The 18047-nt window shown below is 36.6% G+C and overlaps 1 protein-coding gene across 2 annotated transcripts in view; it reads right to left on the bottom strand.

The window, feature by feature from the left end:
- The window catches only part of AGPS (alkylglycerone phosphate synthase), a 75091-nt gene that overhangs the window by 18487 nt on the left and 38557 nt on the right, over window positions 1–18047 (bottom strand). For both annotated transcript variants that reach the window (XM_031601377.2, XM_031601376.2), the window contains exons 4-13: window positions 17757–17877; window positions 17605–17679; window positions 15936–16007; window positions 14400–14479; window positions 12886–12966; window positions 7779–7904; window positions 5685–5793; window positions 5132–5259; window positions 2476–2527; window positions 149–225 (exon numbers count right to left, since the gene is read on the bottom strand). In XM_031601377.2, the coding sequence (XP_031457237.1) occupies window positions 149–225; window positions 2476–2527; window positions 5132–5259; window positions 5685–5793; window positions 7779–7904; window positions 12886–12966; window positions 14400–14479; window positions 15936–16007; window positions 17605–17679; window positions 17757–17877 (921 nt within the window). The remainder of the gene's footprint in view (window positions 1–148; window positions 226–2475; window positions 2528–5131; window positions 5260–5684; window positions 5794–7778; window positions 7905–12885; window positions 12967–14399; window positions 14480–15935; window positions 16008–17604; window positions 17680–17756; window positions 17878–18047) is intronic.

The following is an 18047-nucleotide window of genomic DNA, read 5'->3' as shown; positions in this document are numbered from 1 at the left end:
TTTTGGATTAAACCACCTTGAGATTTTCTAGCTGATTCTACATCATTATACAGAAACTCAGAGATGCATTAGAGACAGTATACTGCAGTCTCAAATTCCATGGATAGCATGAAAAGTTCTAAGCAATATTAAACCCTAAAACAGTTACCTTTGTGATGTAGAACTTTTTCAGTCCATCCAAAAATGATGTAAAAATGGAAGCAACTTGTGGTTTAAGAGCATGACCTTTGGAAAAAAGCAGAAAAAAGCATGTTAAAGCACTCCATATTCTTTAAAATTGTTACTTCAAAGGGCAAAAAAAAATAGCTTGAAACATAAAGTTGTAAGAATCATTTGGAGCACTTTGATTGTCATAATCAAAGGAACCTTTCTCAACTAATTGAGGAGAAACTTTAAGAAAAGGTTTTTATTAATTTTTTAAGAGGCATACATGCAACTGTGCACAAATACTCCATTTGACACTTAATTAAAGCTGTCCTAGTTTAGATCTTCACAAGTATTCTGCATATGGAAAATTTCGAAAGAGCACTTCATTAGTTTCATGCTATAAAACTAAGCAAAACCACTGACCTTTTTCTTAAAGTTATGCCAAAACCATTGAAACCAATAGCAAAAAAATGGTACAAGTTAGGAGTTAAGCAATTTTTTCCTTAATGGTTATGTCACTTGTGCAAAATTTTCTACATAAAGTTAGTAATTACTTCCTTAATCACATATGGAGAACTAAAATTACCAGGGTACATAAATGGTGTCTTGGAGTCTGTTAAATTAACATCTCTGCCTCAGGACTAAGTTAAATTGAGATGAAAGCCTTTTACTGTTTGTTCCATTGTTTTCAGTCACAAGCAACTTCTGAACTCCCATTACTGCTTCATTTTAACAGTCTCGCATCTGGTCTACACGCTGTGAGCCCAATTCATAAAAAAAGTTATGCACCATTTACATGATACTTCCTTCTAAAATACTTCACAAAGTATTTCCCCCTGAATAAAGCATGAACTTCAGTACTTCATTAGTCTCCTTTCCTCTTCAGTAAAGAGAGCTCTCACTGAAGATAAGAGTAAAGCCCAAGAAGCGTGCCTCTAAGCACACTAAGGTGAAGACACAAAAAAGCAGCAGATAAGAAAAGAGCGTTAATTTATTAAACCACAATCCATAAAAACTGAGGATAATTCTACTTAATAAAACCACAAGAAAAATTTAGAGGCACCTCGGGCATCTTTTACTGCTTAAACTACAACCTCAAGTCAAAGCCAAATCCAGTGTTGGATTTAAAGCTTATAATTGGTCAAACGTTTTCCTAATTGAAAAAAGGCATCCACTTTCTATTATATATATTTGTGAGAATGAGTACAACACAAAAAGATGACCAAATCAAGCAGCAATGCTTACCAGGCTCTCAGGCTTATAGACATGTCTATTTCCATTTGAAACAAAGTTCAGCTTTCTCATCAAATTAATTCCAGTTAAAGTCAATATTTGTTAGAGGATTCTGTCCAAAACAGATTTCAGAAACTCTGCCTTGTTTTAGTAGTATTAACAGAAGATTTTAAGGTCACGCTCCACATTGTAATCTGTGCACAATCAAAACTGTATGGCCTCAGCAAGTGCTTCAAGTTTCACGACCATTAGCTTTTTGGGTAGTAGAACTTCAGGTTCTCAATGGTGTCCTCAACCAGAACATATCTTTTGCTGAAATTTCTACTGTTGAAAATGACAGTTTTCCTTAAGAAGGGGCTCAAAAATGACTGCTCTGCATGTCTGACCTTGTCCTATTTATTTCTCTGGATTTTGTAATATTCTAGCAGCTTCACTGACTTTAACCTATAGCTTAGTTCTGTTTGCACACATCTAAACAAACAAACAAAACAAAAAAAGCCCTCATTTTTGACAAGTTCCATTCCTCCCCCCCCCCCATCCCCCAAAACAACCATTGCCATGTTAGAGAATTTTCAAAATAAACCACTACTTCTCAGGAACACAGACAGTGATGCTATCAGGAAATGCAGACCAACCTATTTTGATCAACTAAACTACAAAATAAGATGCCTGCCTTCTGAATCTCACCCTACTCTAATACCTGACCTGTCATTAATATTCTTCACAACAAAATGTTTCAAGCACTATACTACAAAACCATCATTTCTACTCCTTTAGAGTTAAATAAAAGCAGTATCTCCAGTATTTTAACCTTCCCAGTAGGCTATGCACTTTTAATGGAAAGACTGCAAAAAATCTTACGCATCTATATATGCAGCATGGCTTTCTACTGACTGTTATTGTCAGTAGCATTTCTCCAGAGGTATACAGACTTCCATTTCTGAAAGTACAAGTTATAACATTAGGAATTTCAATGTAGAGATCATCACCTTCTTTGTCTAGCTTTGAGGAAATGAATTCCCAAATAAGATGGACTTTTTAGACTTCTTTCTAAAAAGAAAAAGAAAAAATATCCATCTGAGAAAATCTACTTACCAAACTGAAACTGTGCGTTGTCGACAAGGCGAATTGATGCAGGAGCACATCTCTTGGGGGCAGTTGGGGAAATAAGAAAAATAAAGGATAAAAAGTCTATGAACAGATGTGCTGAAACTCACGACAGCGACATTTTCATTTAAAAACAGCATGCAAGAAGTAAATTTGGTATCAGAGGTCCATGGCCATTATCATCACTGAAAAGATGATAAACTTGTTTTCATTTGAGAAGCAATTTCTATTAGGTATGTTTCCACATAATGCATTGAGGATATTCAGTTTAACATCAAACCAACACGGACATAGTCCCAAGATCTTTGACTGTGATGTATAGAGTGCATTTCTTAATTGCCATAATGCACTAAAATATCATATTTGATTAGAGTATCAAGCTGATGGTGCTACCCAATCATAAATACATGTCATTACAAATCACTGGAAAGTATTTAATTGTTTCTAGTTAACTCCTGTTGATGGCTAAATAACACAGCTGCTCACTCACTTTCCTCCAAAGAGACACAAACAAGAAAATTTGTGGGTTGAGATAAAGTAAAAGGGGGAAAAAAAACAAACCACCCCAAACAGGAAAGGAAAACAAGTGATGAAAAAGCAATTGCTCACCACCAGTCAATCAGTGACCAGACGTTCCCCAAGCAATAGTAACCCCTAAAAAACTTCCCACCAGTTTTATTGCTGACCTTGACGTTATGTGGTATGGAATATCTGTTCCATTGAGTTGGGTCAACTGTTTCAATTGTGTTCCCTCCAAATTTTTTGCTCACCTACAAACTACTTGGAGAACAGCACAAGAAACAAGCCTTGTCAATGCATAAGCACTGTCTAACAACAGCTAAAACATCAGTGTGTCATCAACACAACAACTGGGTTTTGGTCACAAACCCAAAGAATATCACCATATGGGCTGCTATGAGGAAAAAACTTCATCCACCCCACTATACTAATGTTCTGTGAACAGATAACAATTAAACTCTGTGTCTGGAACCAATCCAGACTGCACTGCACAAAAATCTGGAGACCAGTAAGAGTAGTTGCCTTCAACTAACAACCTCCTGGGTGATATGTATATGCTCACAGCCTGTAACCTGAGATGGCAGTGTCCAATCATGCGGCCATAGAAATACAACAAAGTCTGAATTTTAGGCTAGCCTTCATCTAATCATGTGAATATAAAAGTATTCCCCTATCACTTAATTTTATATGTTCACTCTGTATCATATTGTTAAAGCATACTTTGTCACACAACAGCAAAAGAGGGCAGGAGGAAGAAATAAAAAAATCTTACGTGGCAGGCTGATTAAAAAAAGGCTGGATGAGAGGTTTTACTGACCCCCACCTAGCCTACACCCCGCAGGTTGGTTATTCTTATGTTAAAAACAGACTAACAAAGACAAAAAAAAAAAGAACACCACAGTTTTTCAGTAGGAGATCATTGTAATTGCTACAAGAAGACACCAGAAGAAAGGAGTTAACAGATTAGGCTTAAATAAGCAGTAAAATAGTAGTAGCCACAGAAGCTTAATAACTGAGCAACATAAGTGGCTAACACTTTTTTTTTTTCTTCTAACCCCTTACTTGAGGAAAAAATGCTAGCTCCTTAATTGACTTAAAATGTTGATAAGCTGTACAATTAAGCATTCCTACATTGCTTAGATGCCTTTAATAGGAAGGATAAGCACCAGCAGTAAAAGCATGTGACAGAAGAATTGTGCTGATAACTAGCATATACATATCAGTCACATACCAGTTTGAACAACTGGCTTGGAACATTAAGTCATTAATTTAGACCCAGCACTGGAAATACATAAAGCTGTATTTAGTTTGGCATTACCTAAAACATTTCTGATATTACTTCCCCAATTCAGGATATATATTCCTCCATTCACTGAAGTGATTCAGTACATTTTGCACAGTGCCAAGGAAAGTTATTCTGGAATCGTAAAGGAAGCTAGCCAGTGCAAGACTTGCTTGGAAGCACAGGTATTGAGAAAAGCATTACATAATTTGGATACCAATGTCCAAGTTTTGCTACCTGAAACCCATTTCTTTATTGTATGACCACGCTATTCAGAAGGCTCTACTTAAACACTGAAGTCTAAGTACAGTTCTGCCTCAGAATATCCAGCTCATTTGAACACAGTGCTGCACTTCATGAAGCATTCTCTGCACTCTGCATACACAGCCACATCCTTCCACTGCATGACTGTTGTTCCTTTATCATTTGGAATCAGAAATTAACTGATCTTTACTTGTCTGCAGCAACTTAATTTCTTTAAATACTGGTTGCTTTTACATACTTATGAATAAATCTCCAGATAAAGCTCTCCACTGAAGGAAATAAAAAGCCAAAATCTCTGTGCTGGGATATGCTAACACTAAAAAAAAAAAAAAAAGGCATTGGAAAGCATATCCACAATTTGGCTCAGAATACTGACCAAATGAAAAATATGCTCAATCCTTTACTGCATCATTTCCAAAAGCCTCAGGGGCCATATATACTTAAATCATTCATATTATCTCAACTCCTTTCCAATAATCAATAATCAAGACTAGAGCATCAGCACAATCCTAGTCCTAGCCTCTGGACAAGGTTAGAACTAGTGTACTTGCATGAATTCAACATGAAGCTTCTCCTTACCTGCTTTGCCACTTCCCTTAGGCAGGCTACCCCTCGTTCAAAGTTGGGGAAGACCACAGAACCATATTTCTGGTATTCAGGAAGAGGCCGAATCTTTATCGTAACTTCAGTAACCACTCCCAGAGTTCCTTCAAGAAAAGAAAGAAAAGCTCAGTTGTAAAGTGCAACAAGATGCAATTCTTACAAATCACCCAACAACTGTTTAGCAGGATGTTCTAAGTTAACACAAGTTAGAAGTGCCAAAAATTCAGTATTGCAGTAAAAGAGAATCTATTCCTGATAATTTACACGGTGAATTCCTACAAGCAGCCTTTAAGTCATGATGTTTGTTACTAGATACATATGGTCACTCTAGATCTGTTTTAAGCATTTTGCAGCTGTGTTAACTTCAGTGCTACAAAAAAAAAAGCCTACTGTATTATCCCAACACACACAGAAAAAAATAATGCCTGCAGAACACCATCTATAGACACACTGGAAGCCATAGCATTGAAGATGCTCAATTGAGCAAACCATTACAGAAGCTGAATTAAGTGCAGGTACATGAAATTACCTTCAGATCCCATAATAAAGTGATGGATATCAGGTCCTGTTGACATGCGAGGTACTTGACAGTTTTTTTCAACTATTCCTCTGGGAGTTACCATTTTTATATGAATCACCTGTTTAAACAATAAACAATGACTATACATACCAGCATTAAACATTTTTGTATGACATTTATTTTCTTCAAGATGCATGTTATGCTTGATGCAGTTCAGCTCTGCAGATTTTATACATTCTGTAGGAAGTCCCAGAAACTTTTGGGATAACTGGAGGGCCATTACTAACAATTGTTGTTAATGCAGCATGGTTTGCCCACGCAACAGATTAACCAAATACTATGCCAAATCAAATCAATTGTTGGCCATGTGCAGACAGTACCAACTAGAACTGCTTTTTTTTTTTTTTCCCCTCAGCATGGACAGTGTTCTCCTTGAACAGCAGCATTTAAATTCAGAACATATGCAATACTTCAGAAGGAAAAATAAAAAAAAAGGGCTTGCAGCAGAAGGAATGTTCTTTCTTGCTTAAATTTTCCATTAGAACTGCTACTTGATGAAGCTCATCTAATTCAGAAATCAGCTGTGACAGAAATACTGCTAATAGGAAGAAAACCTTTGTGAAACACACTGTCAATATTAAGTCTTCCATAAGAATGATACGTACATGAGCTATTTCCCCCCCCATACTATTCAATTCTTTCTAATAAAAAAAAAAAGCAATAAAAATCCTTCCTTGGTGTAAGCAAAACTTTCAAATATAGACAAATTAGTAGGATTTCATCTACTGCCTTTAAAACACTCAGGAACTGAGTAATTTTCATCCTGTTCGAGAACTTCATTATATGCATTTTATAAACTGTTGATTCTGCAACAAGTGGATTTTAGGGAGCACACCTAATGTTGTTTCTAGATGTAAAAATTTCTCAGATGGTAAACACTTCCCCAGAAGCTTTCTCACTGTGACATCAGGAAGCTCATGAACTGCTCTGAATCTACTTTGAAACCAGTTTTCTCCTAATGAAAATTTCAGAAGCTGCGTCTTAGCCTGCAGTTTTGCTCCCATGATAGAATAGTCTTCTGTACTTCATACCTTTGTGCACAAGCAAAACTACACCACACCGTAATGCTTCAGGCAGTAGGGTGCAGATGATACTTTGTTAGCGCTAGCAGTTTCAACAAGGCATAGTGAATAAAAACTATATTTTCTGCCAAGTTAATTCACTGATAGTAAAGTGTCATGTCTGTCCATAGAACAAAAGTGTTTCTGAATACAACGCGATGAAAAAGCCTGAGGTGATAGGGGATACATTACAAAATGTATGTTACAAGAAAAAAAGAAGGGGAAAAAAAAAGAAAGGGTACTATGAGGAAAAAGTTGAAGTTCAAATCAAAGAAGCAGAAAAATCTGAACAGTGATGATTTGACTTCAATATATTCACTATAACAGAAAAGGTAGATTTAATTTTAAAAATTTTTAGAAATAAATTTATTAGCATTAATATAGAGATGAACCATTTTAATGCTTCAAACAATTAAGAGTATAATACTGCCATTCCTGATCCCTTGCTTCCTTCCTCATTGCTCTGATATGCCATGCAATAGGATTACAGTTCACTCATGTTTGCACACAGGGTCAATTAGGCTAGTCTACTGATTTGAAAAAAGCCTATTTAGATTAGGGAAGTGAGATGGTAAAAAGAATTAATCATTGGCTGTCAGTGTGAATTGATTCCAGTGGACAACTTTAAGAACAGTAGGAAATAGCATGCACTGCTGGAAAAACCCTACAAATTTAACAGGATTATTACACTGAGATTATCAGAGAGTGTCAACAGTGGAAGAAAGCAACAGGGTAAGATAAATCAACACAATTCATTAAGCTATCTAGTAAATACCAAATTGAAACTTTCAGATTAACAGTAATACTTTAGTACTGATACCAAAAACAAGCAAACAACAATCTCAGTCAAAATTTGATGCCAAAACTGTATCACTGATTAACAGAACAGTTTCCTCTCCCTACTCCCTCTTATGAGTCATTACAAAAGTTAAACCTCCTATCAGAAGAATAATTAATTAGAACAAGTATTAGAAATATTTACCAGATCTTCAATGTTTCCATAGATGTTTTTCTTCATGCCTGATGCTCGTGTTGCTACCCATCCTCCTAGTGAGCTGAACTCCATGGAGTCTGGTTCATGGCCTGTACAGAAGCCACTTTCAGAAAGCTATAAAAAGGAAAAATGCATTTTACAGAGTCTGCAGTTGAGTAGTACTTCAAAATCTCAGTATTTTAGGTTTGCTTGTCTTAAAAAGTAGGGCTGGAAGAGTCTGGAGAACTACAGGCCTGTCAGCCTGACCTCCAGATCTGCCTGTTTCCCACAGTATTTTCTTGGAGAAGTTGGTAGCACATAGCTTAGACAGGTGACCTCTTAGCTGGATTAAAAAAACTGGCTGGACAGTCAGGCCCAGAAAGTAGTGGTGAATGGAGTTAAATCCAGCTGGCAACCAGTGGTGTTCCCCATGGGTCAGTATTGGGACCCCTCTTGTTTAATATCTTTATTGATGATTTGGATGAGGGGATTGTGTGCACCCTCAGTAAGTTTGAAGATAACACCAAGGTGGGAGGAAGTGCTGAACTGTTCAGCAGAGGAGGGCTCTACAGAGGGATCTGGACAAGTTGGAATGACGAGCTGAGGCTAATTATGTGAATTTTAACAAGACAAAGTGCTGGTTTCTGCCTTTTGATCACAATGACCCCATGCAATGCTACAGACCTGGCAGAGAACAGCTGGAATGCTGCATGAAGGAAAAGGATCTAGGAGCATTAGTCAACAGCCAGCTGAACAGTAGAGCACCCAAGTAGCCAAGAAGGCCAACAGCATCTTGGCTTGTATCAGAAATAGCGCAATCAGCAGGACTATGGAGGTGATCATCCCTCCATACTCAGCTCTGGCAAGGCCACAAATCGAGTACTGTGTTCAGGGGCTCCTCAAAACATGAAAGACATCAAAGTCTTGGAGAACGGCAATGAAGCAGGTGAAGGGTCTGGAGCACAGGTCTTATGAGGAACAGCTGAGGGAACTGGGATTGTTTAGTCTGGAGAAGGGAGGGTTCAGAGAAGATTTTATCACTCTCTACAATGACTTGAAAAGAGGTTGTGGCACAGTGGGGGGGTCAGCCTCTTCTCCCATCTAACTAGTGACAGGGCGAGACGTAAAGCCCTTAAGTTGCAGGAGGGAAGGTGATGCTTCAACAGTTGGACTAGACAATCTTAGAAATGGAATATCCTGATGATTCACTCAATTATTCAGGCACAAATTTTGTCTTTGATACATAAATGAAATGCAAATTAATTCTGCTCCTACTGTGCATGTGCTGTGCTACACATCAGCCTGTAAAACTCCTCCCCCATACTTTAAAACTAAGACCTCTGTTGTTTGTAAGAAGGTGAGAATTCACATACATATGGAAAAAAATTATAACTAAGTAACTGCCAACTTTGCACAAATGCTGCCAATAAATAAGGCATTTAATCTCTTGTTCTTTCCATTCTAATGTGATATGCAGCAGGTCTGCAGAAAATGTGAGCAAATTGCCTGTACTTAATTCTCTCAAGGAGTGATGTGTTTTAATATACAGCCATCTGGTTGGACTTCCTGTATGCAAAGCTGTCAACTACTTGTGATGCAGATCATGCATTCCTGTACATTAAGTAGTCACTTGTTTCTCATTTTTCTGTATTAGCTTGGCTTTGCCATCTGCACAGCACCTGAGGTTGATTGGATGCCCTTAGAATTTCAACACCAAAGCTGTCAGGCAGAAAGAATTAAAGACCCAGAACTCTCACACTGATAACTGTGTTAGTGTTTGAGACTATCAATTTGCACTGGGCAACTGAAAAAATCTATGTCCAACTAGACCATTGTAAGCACAACATTTAATGTGGGTCACTAACTACATTCTGTAGTACAAAGTGATTCTAACTTCAGTGATTGAAAGTTATTTCTGTAACATTAACAGTGATTTATTGAGCCCATGGTCCTTTTTCTTGCTGGAAGAACATGTGGCTTTAGATGTTTACTGATCACACTAGGGAAGGGTTTCTGCACTCTCCTTATTCTGCAAGAGAACTAGAAGTTTGCTTCTGTCACAGCTTACATACTTCTACAATGTACATAAACACAAGCACAGCAAAGGACAGTACTTTTGAATACTTGTAACTGACTGGGCATGCACAAAGCAGCAGATTCAAACTCTTTGAACACCACTGTATAAATGGTATGTGCTAAGGATACTTACAGAGTAGGGGAAAGAGACTGTGCTATGTACTTTCCAGATGGGATGGCCAGCATGGCCTTCTCATCCAAAACACAAGACAAAAAAATCACTATTCGCTTGATAACGCTCATAAAAATAGTAAAAAAAAAACAAAAAAAAACAAAAAAACACAACAAAACAGTTCCAGCTTCATTACTCTTCCTCACCTATGATGCTCTTCTGTTGACTATTAATTCACATTCTTTCCTGATAAAAGCAAGCAACTTGAGGCTCCTCTATAGAGCACATTGTAATACATGAATTTATGAGTCTATCTTCTCATCTTACAGAAAAGAGTGTCTTAAGCTACAACCACACATACTTCTAAAATTCATATTTATTTTTAATGTGCCATTCAAAAACACCTTTTCTGTACAATATTTAGTTTTCTAAATCTTTTACTTATTTAGAATCCAGCACTTGATGTTAATTAAGTTGTAAAGTTCACAGTAACCGTGAGCATGCTAAACTTCTAAGTAAGGTCAGCACTCAAAAAAATCAGAGTAAGAGGCATCACACCTTTTCACAGTTTCTAGATAATGCTGGTAAAGTCAAATGCAGCAATAGAATTTGGAACTCCTGTGAACATCCAAGGGGAAAAAAAAATCCATGTCAGCAGTATCTCGTAGCATGTTTGCAGGAAGAGAACATAAGATCCTTCACTTCTACTGCTAATACAGTCCAGCCTTAAAGTAAAATTCATTTCACTCTTGCACGTCTTGATTACTGCTGCAGCAACACAGTTTCTCTGAGAAAAAAAGCCTTTTCCATCTTTTACTGCCACTCCAGCAGGGACTCTGGCCAATTACACATTCCACCCCCCTGCCACCACAACTCAATTTCCTCCCTTCAAGCCCTGCCCATTTCATTTAGCTGTACTTGCCACATGTGCACAGTATTCACCTTTACTCCAGATTTTGAGGGCTTTTTCTTCACCCTGCTCATCTCTATTTTGCTCATGCTGATGCAATACGGAAGTCCCTCCATGTTCCTGAGATCCTTCAATCCAAAGCTTACTTAATACTAGCAAGCTGCAAACCCAGCAGTCTTTCAAAGCAATTCCCTTTGCTGCACTGTCCAAATACATGTACATCACACCAATAATGCCTCCTATTTATTTCCATGGAAACTACAACAGATACAAAGAGCACAATAACACTGTTTGATAGAGAAGATTCTCAGCTACAGAACACTATTTTTCAACAGTCACTGCCACTGCTATGCATTTGCACTAGCAATGAACAGAAGTCTGCAAGTCATGCTCATAAAAAGCTGCATGGCTGTCTGGAATACGGCCTGTCTTTCACATCTCTGTCATCACTGCTGAAATGCATCACTCAACATCCCACTGTGCTCATGTCCACTGGTTGGTTTCCATAAGCATTCAGCAAGTGCCAGTATTTCAGTGGACGCCTGCATTGACATCACAGTTGTGCTTGTTTTATGTAGCATAATTTGAGCTTAACCTGAAGTCTTCATTTTAATCACATTCCACTGAGTAGTTCAGATTGTACAATAAGAGTTTTTAAAATATAAACACACAGATTACGTAGGTGATCTGATTTGTATCAGTACATAATAATGATGAGTATTCTTTGCTCACTGAGAGGGTTGCACAGAAATTCCGAATGTATTAATAGTTGTTCCACACATAGTAACTTTTGAAAGAACACTAGTTCATTTTCCACTACAGAACAAATGGACAATCAGTACTCTTTTCATAGTCCAGAACCCAAATGAAAGATTCTAAGCTTTCTGATCAAAAGGATTCAAAAAGGACTACAATAGCAGTATTATAACCCATACAAAGGGAGTACTGTTCTTTACTTTAAATGCTACTAATTTTCTCTTTGCTCAAAGGACAGAATAGTAACAAAATATCACAAACTACCACTCTAGGAAAGCAAATAAATAAAAAGATCTTTTGCAGAGAGAATATACTCAATTTTCATTTTAGTTTAAGCTTAAATAGTAGAAGAACTGAAAAGTTAAAACATTACATTAAATGATATAAAGAAACAAAAAAAACCCCACCAACATGAGCTAGGAAAGATCATCTTTCTCATTATAAACTGCTCTGTCATTTAAATAATTTTTTTTTTTTTCCCAAAAATCATCTGGAAAAAAGTTGTTCAATTAAAAACAGCCTTCAAATCTCTACATGTTTGTAAAGCGCCCTTAGGTACTAAGTTACTAAGTTTGGACAGCAATTAGCTATCAAAATACTCGAGTCTTGGAAGTTAAGCAAGCAGAACTGCACATCCCGAAGAATAGTCAACAAACACCTACAACCTGCCTGATTATCAAGGAGCACTGAGAAAGACCCTGAGAGGGTGCTCTGACTCATCTGATAGACTGCAGTCACTAGAGATCACTCAGAAGTAAAAGTGATGTAATTTTTCACAGGATCTTTATTATTTCAGTCCATCCTCCTTCCTTTATGCTACTTTTTCATAGTCAGTCTTAAGCAACAACAGTAGCAAGTCTGTTAGAAGGGTTAAAGCTTATAAAGTAACTACCTCTGGCCCAAATAACCACAGCATGCACAACAGAATGAATCTAAAGACTTCTGTTGGTATTTTGTACCAAGTGTCACATCTTACAAATACAACAGCATATCCAAGGCCTGAAGGCACAATGTGACATCCTACAAATTACTAACTCACAGGTGTACAAGCATTTTGGGTCTACAGCTAAAAGAAAAAATCGTAATTTAAAAATGTGCAAATACAGTTTCCCATGTGATGTTATTCATAACCAAGAATATAATAACCATAGTTTGCACAAAAACACCAGAACTAGGCTAGAATTCAGTGGCCTAGATAAGATATGAGGAACAACATGGAATAACATGGAGAAATACTAAATACCTCAGAACATTAAAAATACCTGTTTTTCCAAATCTTGTCCAATAATTCCAGCTTCCACACATGCTGTTAAATTCTTCTCATCTATCCAGAGAATCCGATTCTGTTAAGAAGTAAATCAAAACTAATAATCAGCGTTTGTTTCCTTCTCTAATGCTATACGTCAACAATACCTGGACATACAAGTTAACATTAACACAATTCAAGCTATTACAGCAGGGGAAGCTGAGCCTCCCCACTCCCTCCAACAGTTAGACAGCGTGTTAGAGTTTATACAGCCTCTACAATAAGTAACATTATTAATCAGCTCTTACTGGAAACATTCACAGAAGCAAAGCAGAAAGATCAGAAAGAATTAAGACAAAAGTGCTATGGAAATTAAAATACAGTATTTTCCAAAATGAGTGCAATTTAAGTTGCTAGAGTCTGGATATCTGGACATTAGGCATACTCCAAGAATAGTACTCTTAAATAAACTCCCTAGGTTGAACAGATGGCACTGAAGTACCCCAGCTCAGCTCTGGGATTTTGACACACTAAATTAGAAGTAAAATATAGTATAAGATGTCAAAGTATGGAACTACTTAAGAAATTTAAGGTATTGGGAAGGATTATACCTTTTTACCTGATGGGAAACCCACTGACCCATCAGGATATTCTACGAAAGGAAAAGAAGCACTAAGCATAACTATTAACAAGGACAATCCATGAAGAAGAAACTAACAAATCTGGGTTTAGCTCTGTTTATAGAGAACATTCCACAGAGGCTTAACGTCAGTTCGTCCCTGATAAGTGATTATAGAGTTATTTACTGGGATTGATAGTTCAGGAAAAAAAAAAAAAAAAGAAAAAAACGGCATTATGAATTCTATTTGGATTCATCAGTAGAAAAGGCAACATGCAACAACCCTTTACTTTCAAAATTCTGGAATAAAGACTACAGTGTAAAAAGCGATATTTATATTGCTTAATATGACACTATTTTCATTTCTATAATCTATGTGCCAAGTGTCTGTCTTCCATAAATAAAGCTAGTATCACTCATTTTCAACAAGAATCGCTATCTGAAGGAGTTACAGATGTACAGTTTTATATAGAAATACAGTCATCTTTTATTTCTTCTGTGAAGGCTGAAAGATATAATTTATTATTATTACTATTATTTTAAAGTCTGCAAAAAACAATAAAATTTACAAGAACAAAACTTCCTACTGGCCTTTCACTTCACTCAGACAATTCCTATATAGAAGAGTAGTAACTTCCTCTGATTTTCTCTTACATAAAACTGTACAAAGACTCAGCATTAGGATTTTTTTTTCCTAAGTACACAGGTCATATGAAGTACAGAAGTAACTTCAACAAAAATATCACTTAAACTGAAGTACTAATTTAATCATTATAGTACAATTTAACACTTCCATGTTTTCTTGTTCCTATACGAAAGAAAGAAATGTCATTCTCTAGTGATTCCTTTCTCTAAAGTAACATAGGACGATTTAAATTTCAACATATTTTTTTCCTAGAAAAGATACATACCATTTGTGATGTATCCAGAGAGACAATTGTTCTTTTTTCTTCTTCAGGGCATTCAAGGGCACTAGAGACGCTTGTTCCTCCTGAAAATACAGGATGAATACTGTGACTGTAAAATTCTCAGGTGACTTCTCCCGCACCTTCCACATACCGATCCTTCTTTCTCTCTTCTTTCAAATACTGAACTTCTTAAAGATCACTTCTCGAAGTTAATGATTAGCATTCTTAGACTGTCCCTGCTCCCAGATTGAGAGTTGTACACAATCAGGGCAACGATGGAACAGACAAAAGGCTTTAACAGCACTTGATAACAAATAATGAAATTCTGACCATCTCATCTGCCACTGTAAAGCCCGGAATGTAACTTCAAAATGAGGAAGGATAAGAAATCAAGTCATTCCAGAAACAGAGATAGGTGTGGTTTCTATATACTCTACTGAGAGCACTAGAAAGGACACTACGCTTCTACCTAGAAAATGGGCTGAAGAGATCTATATAATACAGGAATGCAATACTTACCTGAAAGCAAGTAAAAAACTGAAAAAAGTATAACTATAAAAATGGATGAATAAAAACAAATATCAAACTTCTCTGGAGGTTTCTAGTGTATCCTTATAGCATGTCACAGAACAGTCTCCAACAAGTTTTTGGCTTCTCAAAGACAACAAAAGCCATAGGAAAAAAAGAAAAAAACTATAATGCTACAGAGATTCTCACCAAGCTACATATACAGTGCCAGCTAGTAAAACACCAGTGCTCTTCAAGAGCAGAACACCTGCCACTTTTGTTTCCAGTGATAGGAAAGGTAGCATTTTCATTTAATATTAACTCCTAAAACAACTTAAAGAGTTGACGCATAGTTTAATATAACAGGCTTGAAGAAAATCTTCCTGTATCACAGTCAATGAATAAGAACAAGTCAATACTGCTGTTGTCTACAGTCATACAACTGTATCTGGGAAGCACTTTAGGGAGAAACAATCTTTGTTAGTTTGATACAATGTTTAAGGGACATCCTTCCTACAGGGGCTACATGCCTTCAGCATGATTACCAAGGCATCAGCTTACTGCACAGAATTAAGAGTTCCTGACAAAACACTTACCACAGAAATAAGCTTATGAAAGTCAAGATCTCATGTCACCTGATGTCTTAGTCAAAAACAGATAGTTTACCTTACAAGATTAGGAAAAAGTATGTATAATTAATAACCTGAAGCCCCTTAGAAGTTCTCTAGATTGAAAAGGACTCAAGACCTACAAGAGTTCAAAGGCAAATAGGTAGATTTCAACTTCACATACATGCTTCTCTTGCACTCCTAATATTCAAAGTGTTTTTACACATGCTGACTTTTGCTCAGCTGAGTACAGCAACTTTTAACACTCCAAGATCACAGAAAACAGACAGCATTTAAAATTCAAGGGTTACTCCAAAAGTAATGCCTCCTACTGTATTACTAAAACCACAGGCTTAAATTAAATTCATGTAGAAAAATTTTGCACTAGTAATGTTAAACAAATCTGATATTTAACACTACTTACCACCAAACGGTATTATGCAGAGATTATGTTTGCAGGCTAATTCCACAATTTTAACTACATCTTCGTGGCAAACTGAAAAAGTTAAACAGGATTTGTGCTTGTTACTGTTGTTTAAATATCACAGTCTGAATACTCAGCAGCTCCCTTTCTGACACCAGCAAGGAAGACGTTTTGAAAAGTCAGGCACTAAAGAGCTGGACTCAAAGTAAAAAGAGCTCCAAGGTATATTTTAGACATAAAACAATTCCACTTTTAAAGAACTTACTATATAGCCTTGGTTTCCTGCTCACAGATTGAGACTTACTGGGAATTCTCAGGGTAAGATGGACTAACAAATGGGTTAGAATTGAGCTAGGTATCCAGGAGAACTAATTAAGATTAAATCTTTATTGAAAACAGATTTTCAAATCCATTTTAAGCCAAATTAATCTTTTCTGAGAGTTGAAAAACAATTTTTATCTTCCTGGATGACGTTCAGCGTCAGAAGAAGGGCTGCTGGTCAAATTTACTTTTTCAGAATGCACTATGTATCTGGTCAAAGATGAAACAGAAATGCTTGTGCGCTAGCAAGGAAAAGTACCACCATGTAAAGACCACATATACTTGTAACTGAGTTTGTGCAAACAGAGAATGAAAGGGAATGAAAAAAAATAATAGGCTTACAAACTCTGGCTATTTTGCTCTTGCAATAGAGAGCAGCTTTAGATCAATGTAGTCAATCATTTTACTTCAGCTGCTTTCAGAGCTGCACAAGAAGTGGTGATTAAGTGCTGTCCATGGCCACCACAGCTGTCGTGTCAGTAACTGTCCTCAAGTATGCAGATGAATCTTACAGTGTCTTTTTAGGCTACCCACATGATTTTTTTCCCCAAATGAAGTAAGAAAACTGAGCTAAGAGTAATCTTGGGGTTTCTAATACAGCATAGCTTTTCAAAGCTATGCTGCATCAGAAAGTTATAAAAACAGTTGGATTCATACAGCCTAGGTACAAGACGATTTTTTTCACTAGCTATTGAAGAACAGCGCATGAAAAGTAGATCCTAGTGACCTGAGAAACACAACTCAATTAGAAAACTTCATCTGCTCATTTGTGTGAATTTTATCAGTTAAAGTTTCCATATTCTTCTACTCGACAAAAACAAGCATTATTTTCTGTTACATTTTAAACTACAACATCAGTGATTATTCTACTTTAAACGGGTCTAGCCTGCAACGCCACTTCTTCGAGTCAATCACCCTTCATAAAGTGCTTTGATTGGAGTTAACAGGTGTTACACCTTTAAAATATTATTTCAGTACGGTACGTCATAAGACCAAAATTTTTAATGCAAACATTTAATCACCCTTCTACCATCTCATACTTGTTAAAAAAACAGCAAGATTTAGTCTGCCATTTAGACAGCTATTTATGGTGCATATACAAGTTCATACCATACTGTGCTTACTGAAGTCACAAATTTCATCTGAAATTTCACTTGTATTTAATAATACATTTTACTTCCCTATTAAGTAGTGGGACTTCATGTTACAAAATCATGATTACCATACCCCCAAAAAATCCGTTAGGGTCTCTAAAGAAGAGCTTGGCCAGACAGCTTCTCAATAAGAAGAGAGCACAGGAATTTAGTAAACAGATCAGAAGGAAGGAGGAATAAAACATTAAGCTTACCAGGCCATACAACTACATCAGGAATTCGCTTAAACATTCCTTCCCTGAGTACAAATATCTCATGTAGGCAGTGACCTGAAAAACAAACGGTAAGTAATCAAGTTCAAAGAGGAAGCATCTGAAGCACAGTTATATAAATGAACTTCTCTTACCATGAGCTCTGAATACCCTATCTTCCGCATCCTGTGAATATGAGATTTTAGTGGCTCTAAGATCCTGAAGAAATTCTTCATTTACAATAGGTGGAGGTACATCATTAACATTTAAAGATGCCTACAACACAAGAAAATATTTTCATTAAAGATAAGCTCCCTCTTACAGCATTTCTTTACAGTTAAAAAAAAAATGGTTTACCATTAACTTAATACCAAAACACAGCTATTTAAGATTAGAAATACAGAACTTATTTGTCTTATCTTCAGCCATTGATCCACTTGCCTTGC

Source organism: Phasianus colchicus, chromosome 7 (assembly GCF_987193195.1).
Source record: "Phasianus colchicus chromosome 7, bPhaCol1.hap1.1, whole genome shotgun sequence".
In the NCBI taxonomy this organism is placed as follows: Eukaryota; Metazoa; Chordata; class Aves; order Galliformes; family Phasianidae; genus Phasianus; species Phasianus colchicus.
This window is presented reverse-complemented; position numbering and strand designations above follow the sequence as displayed.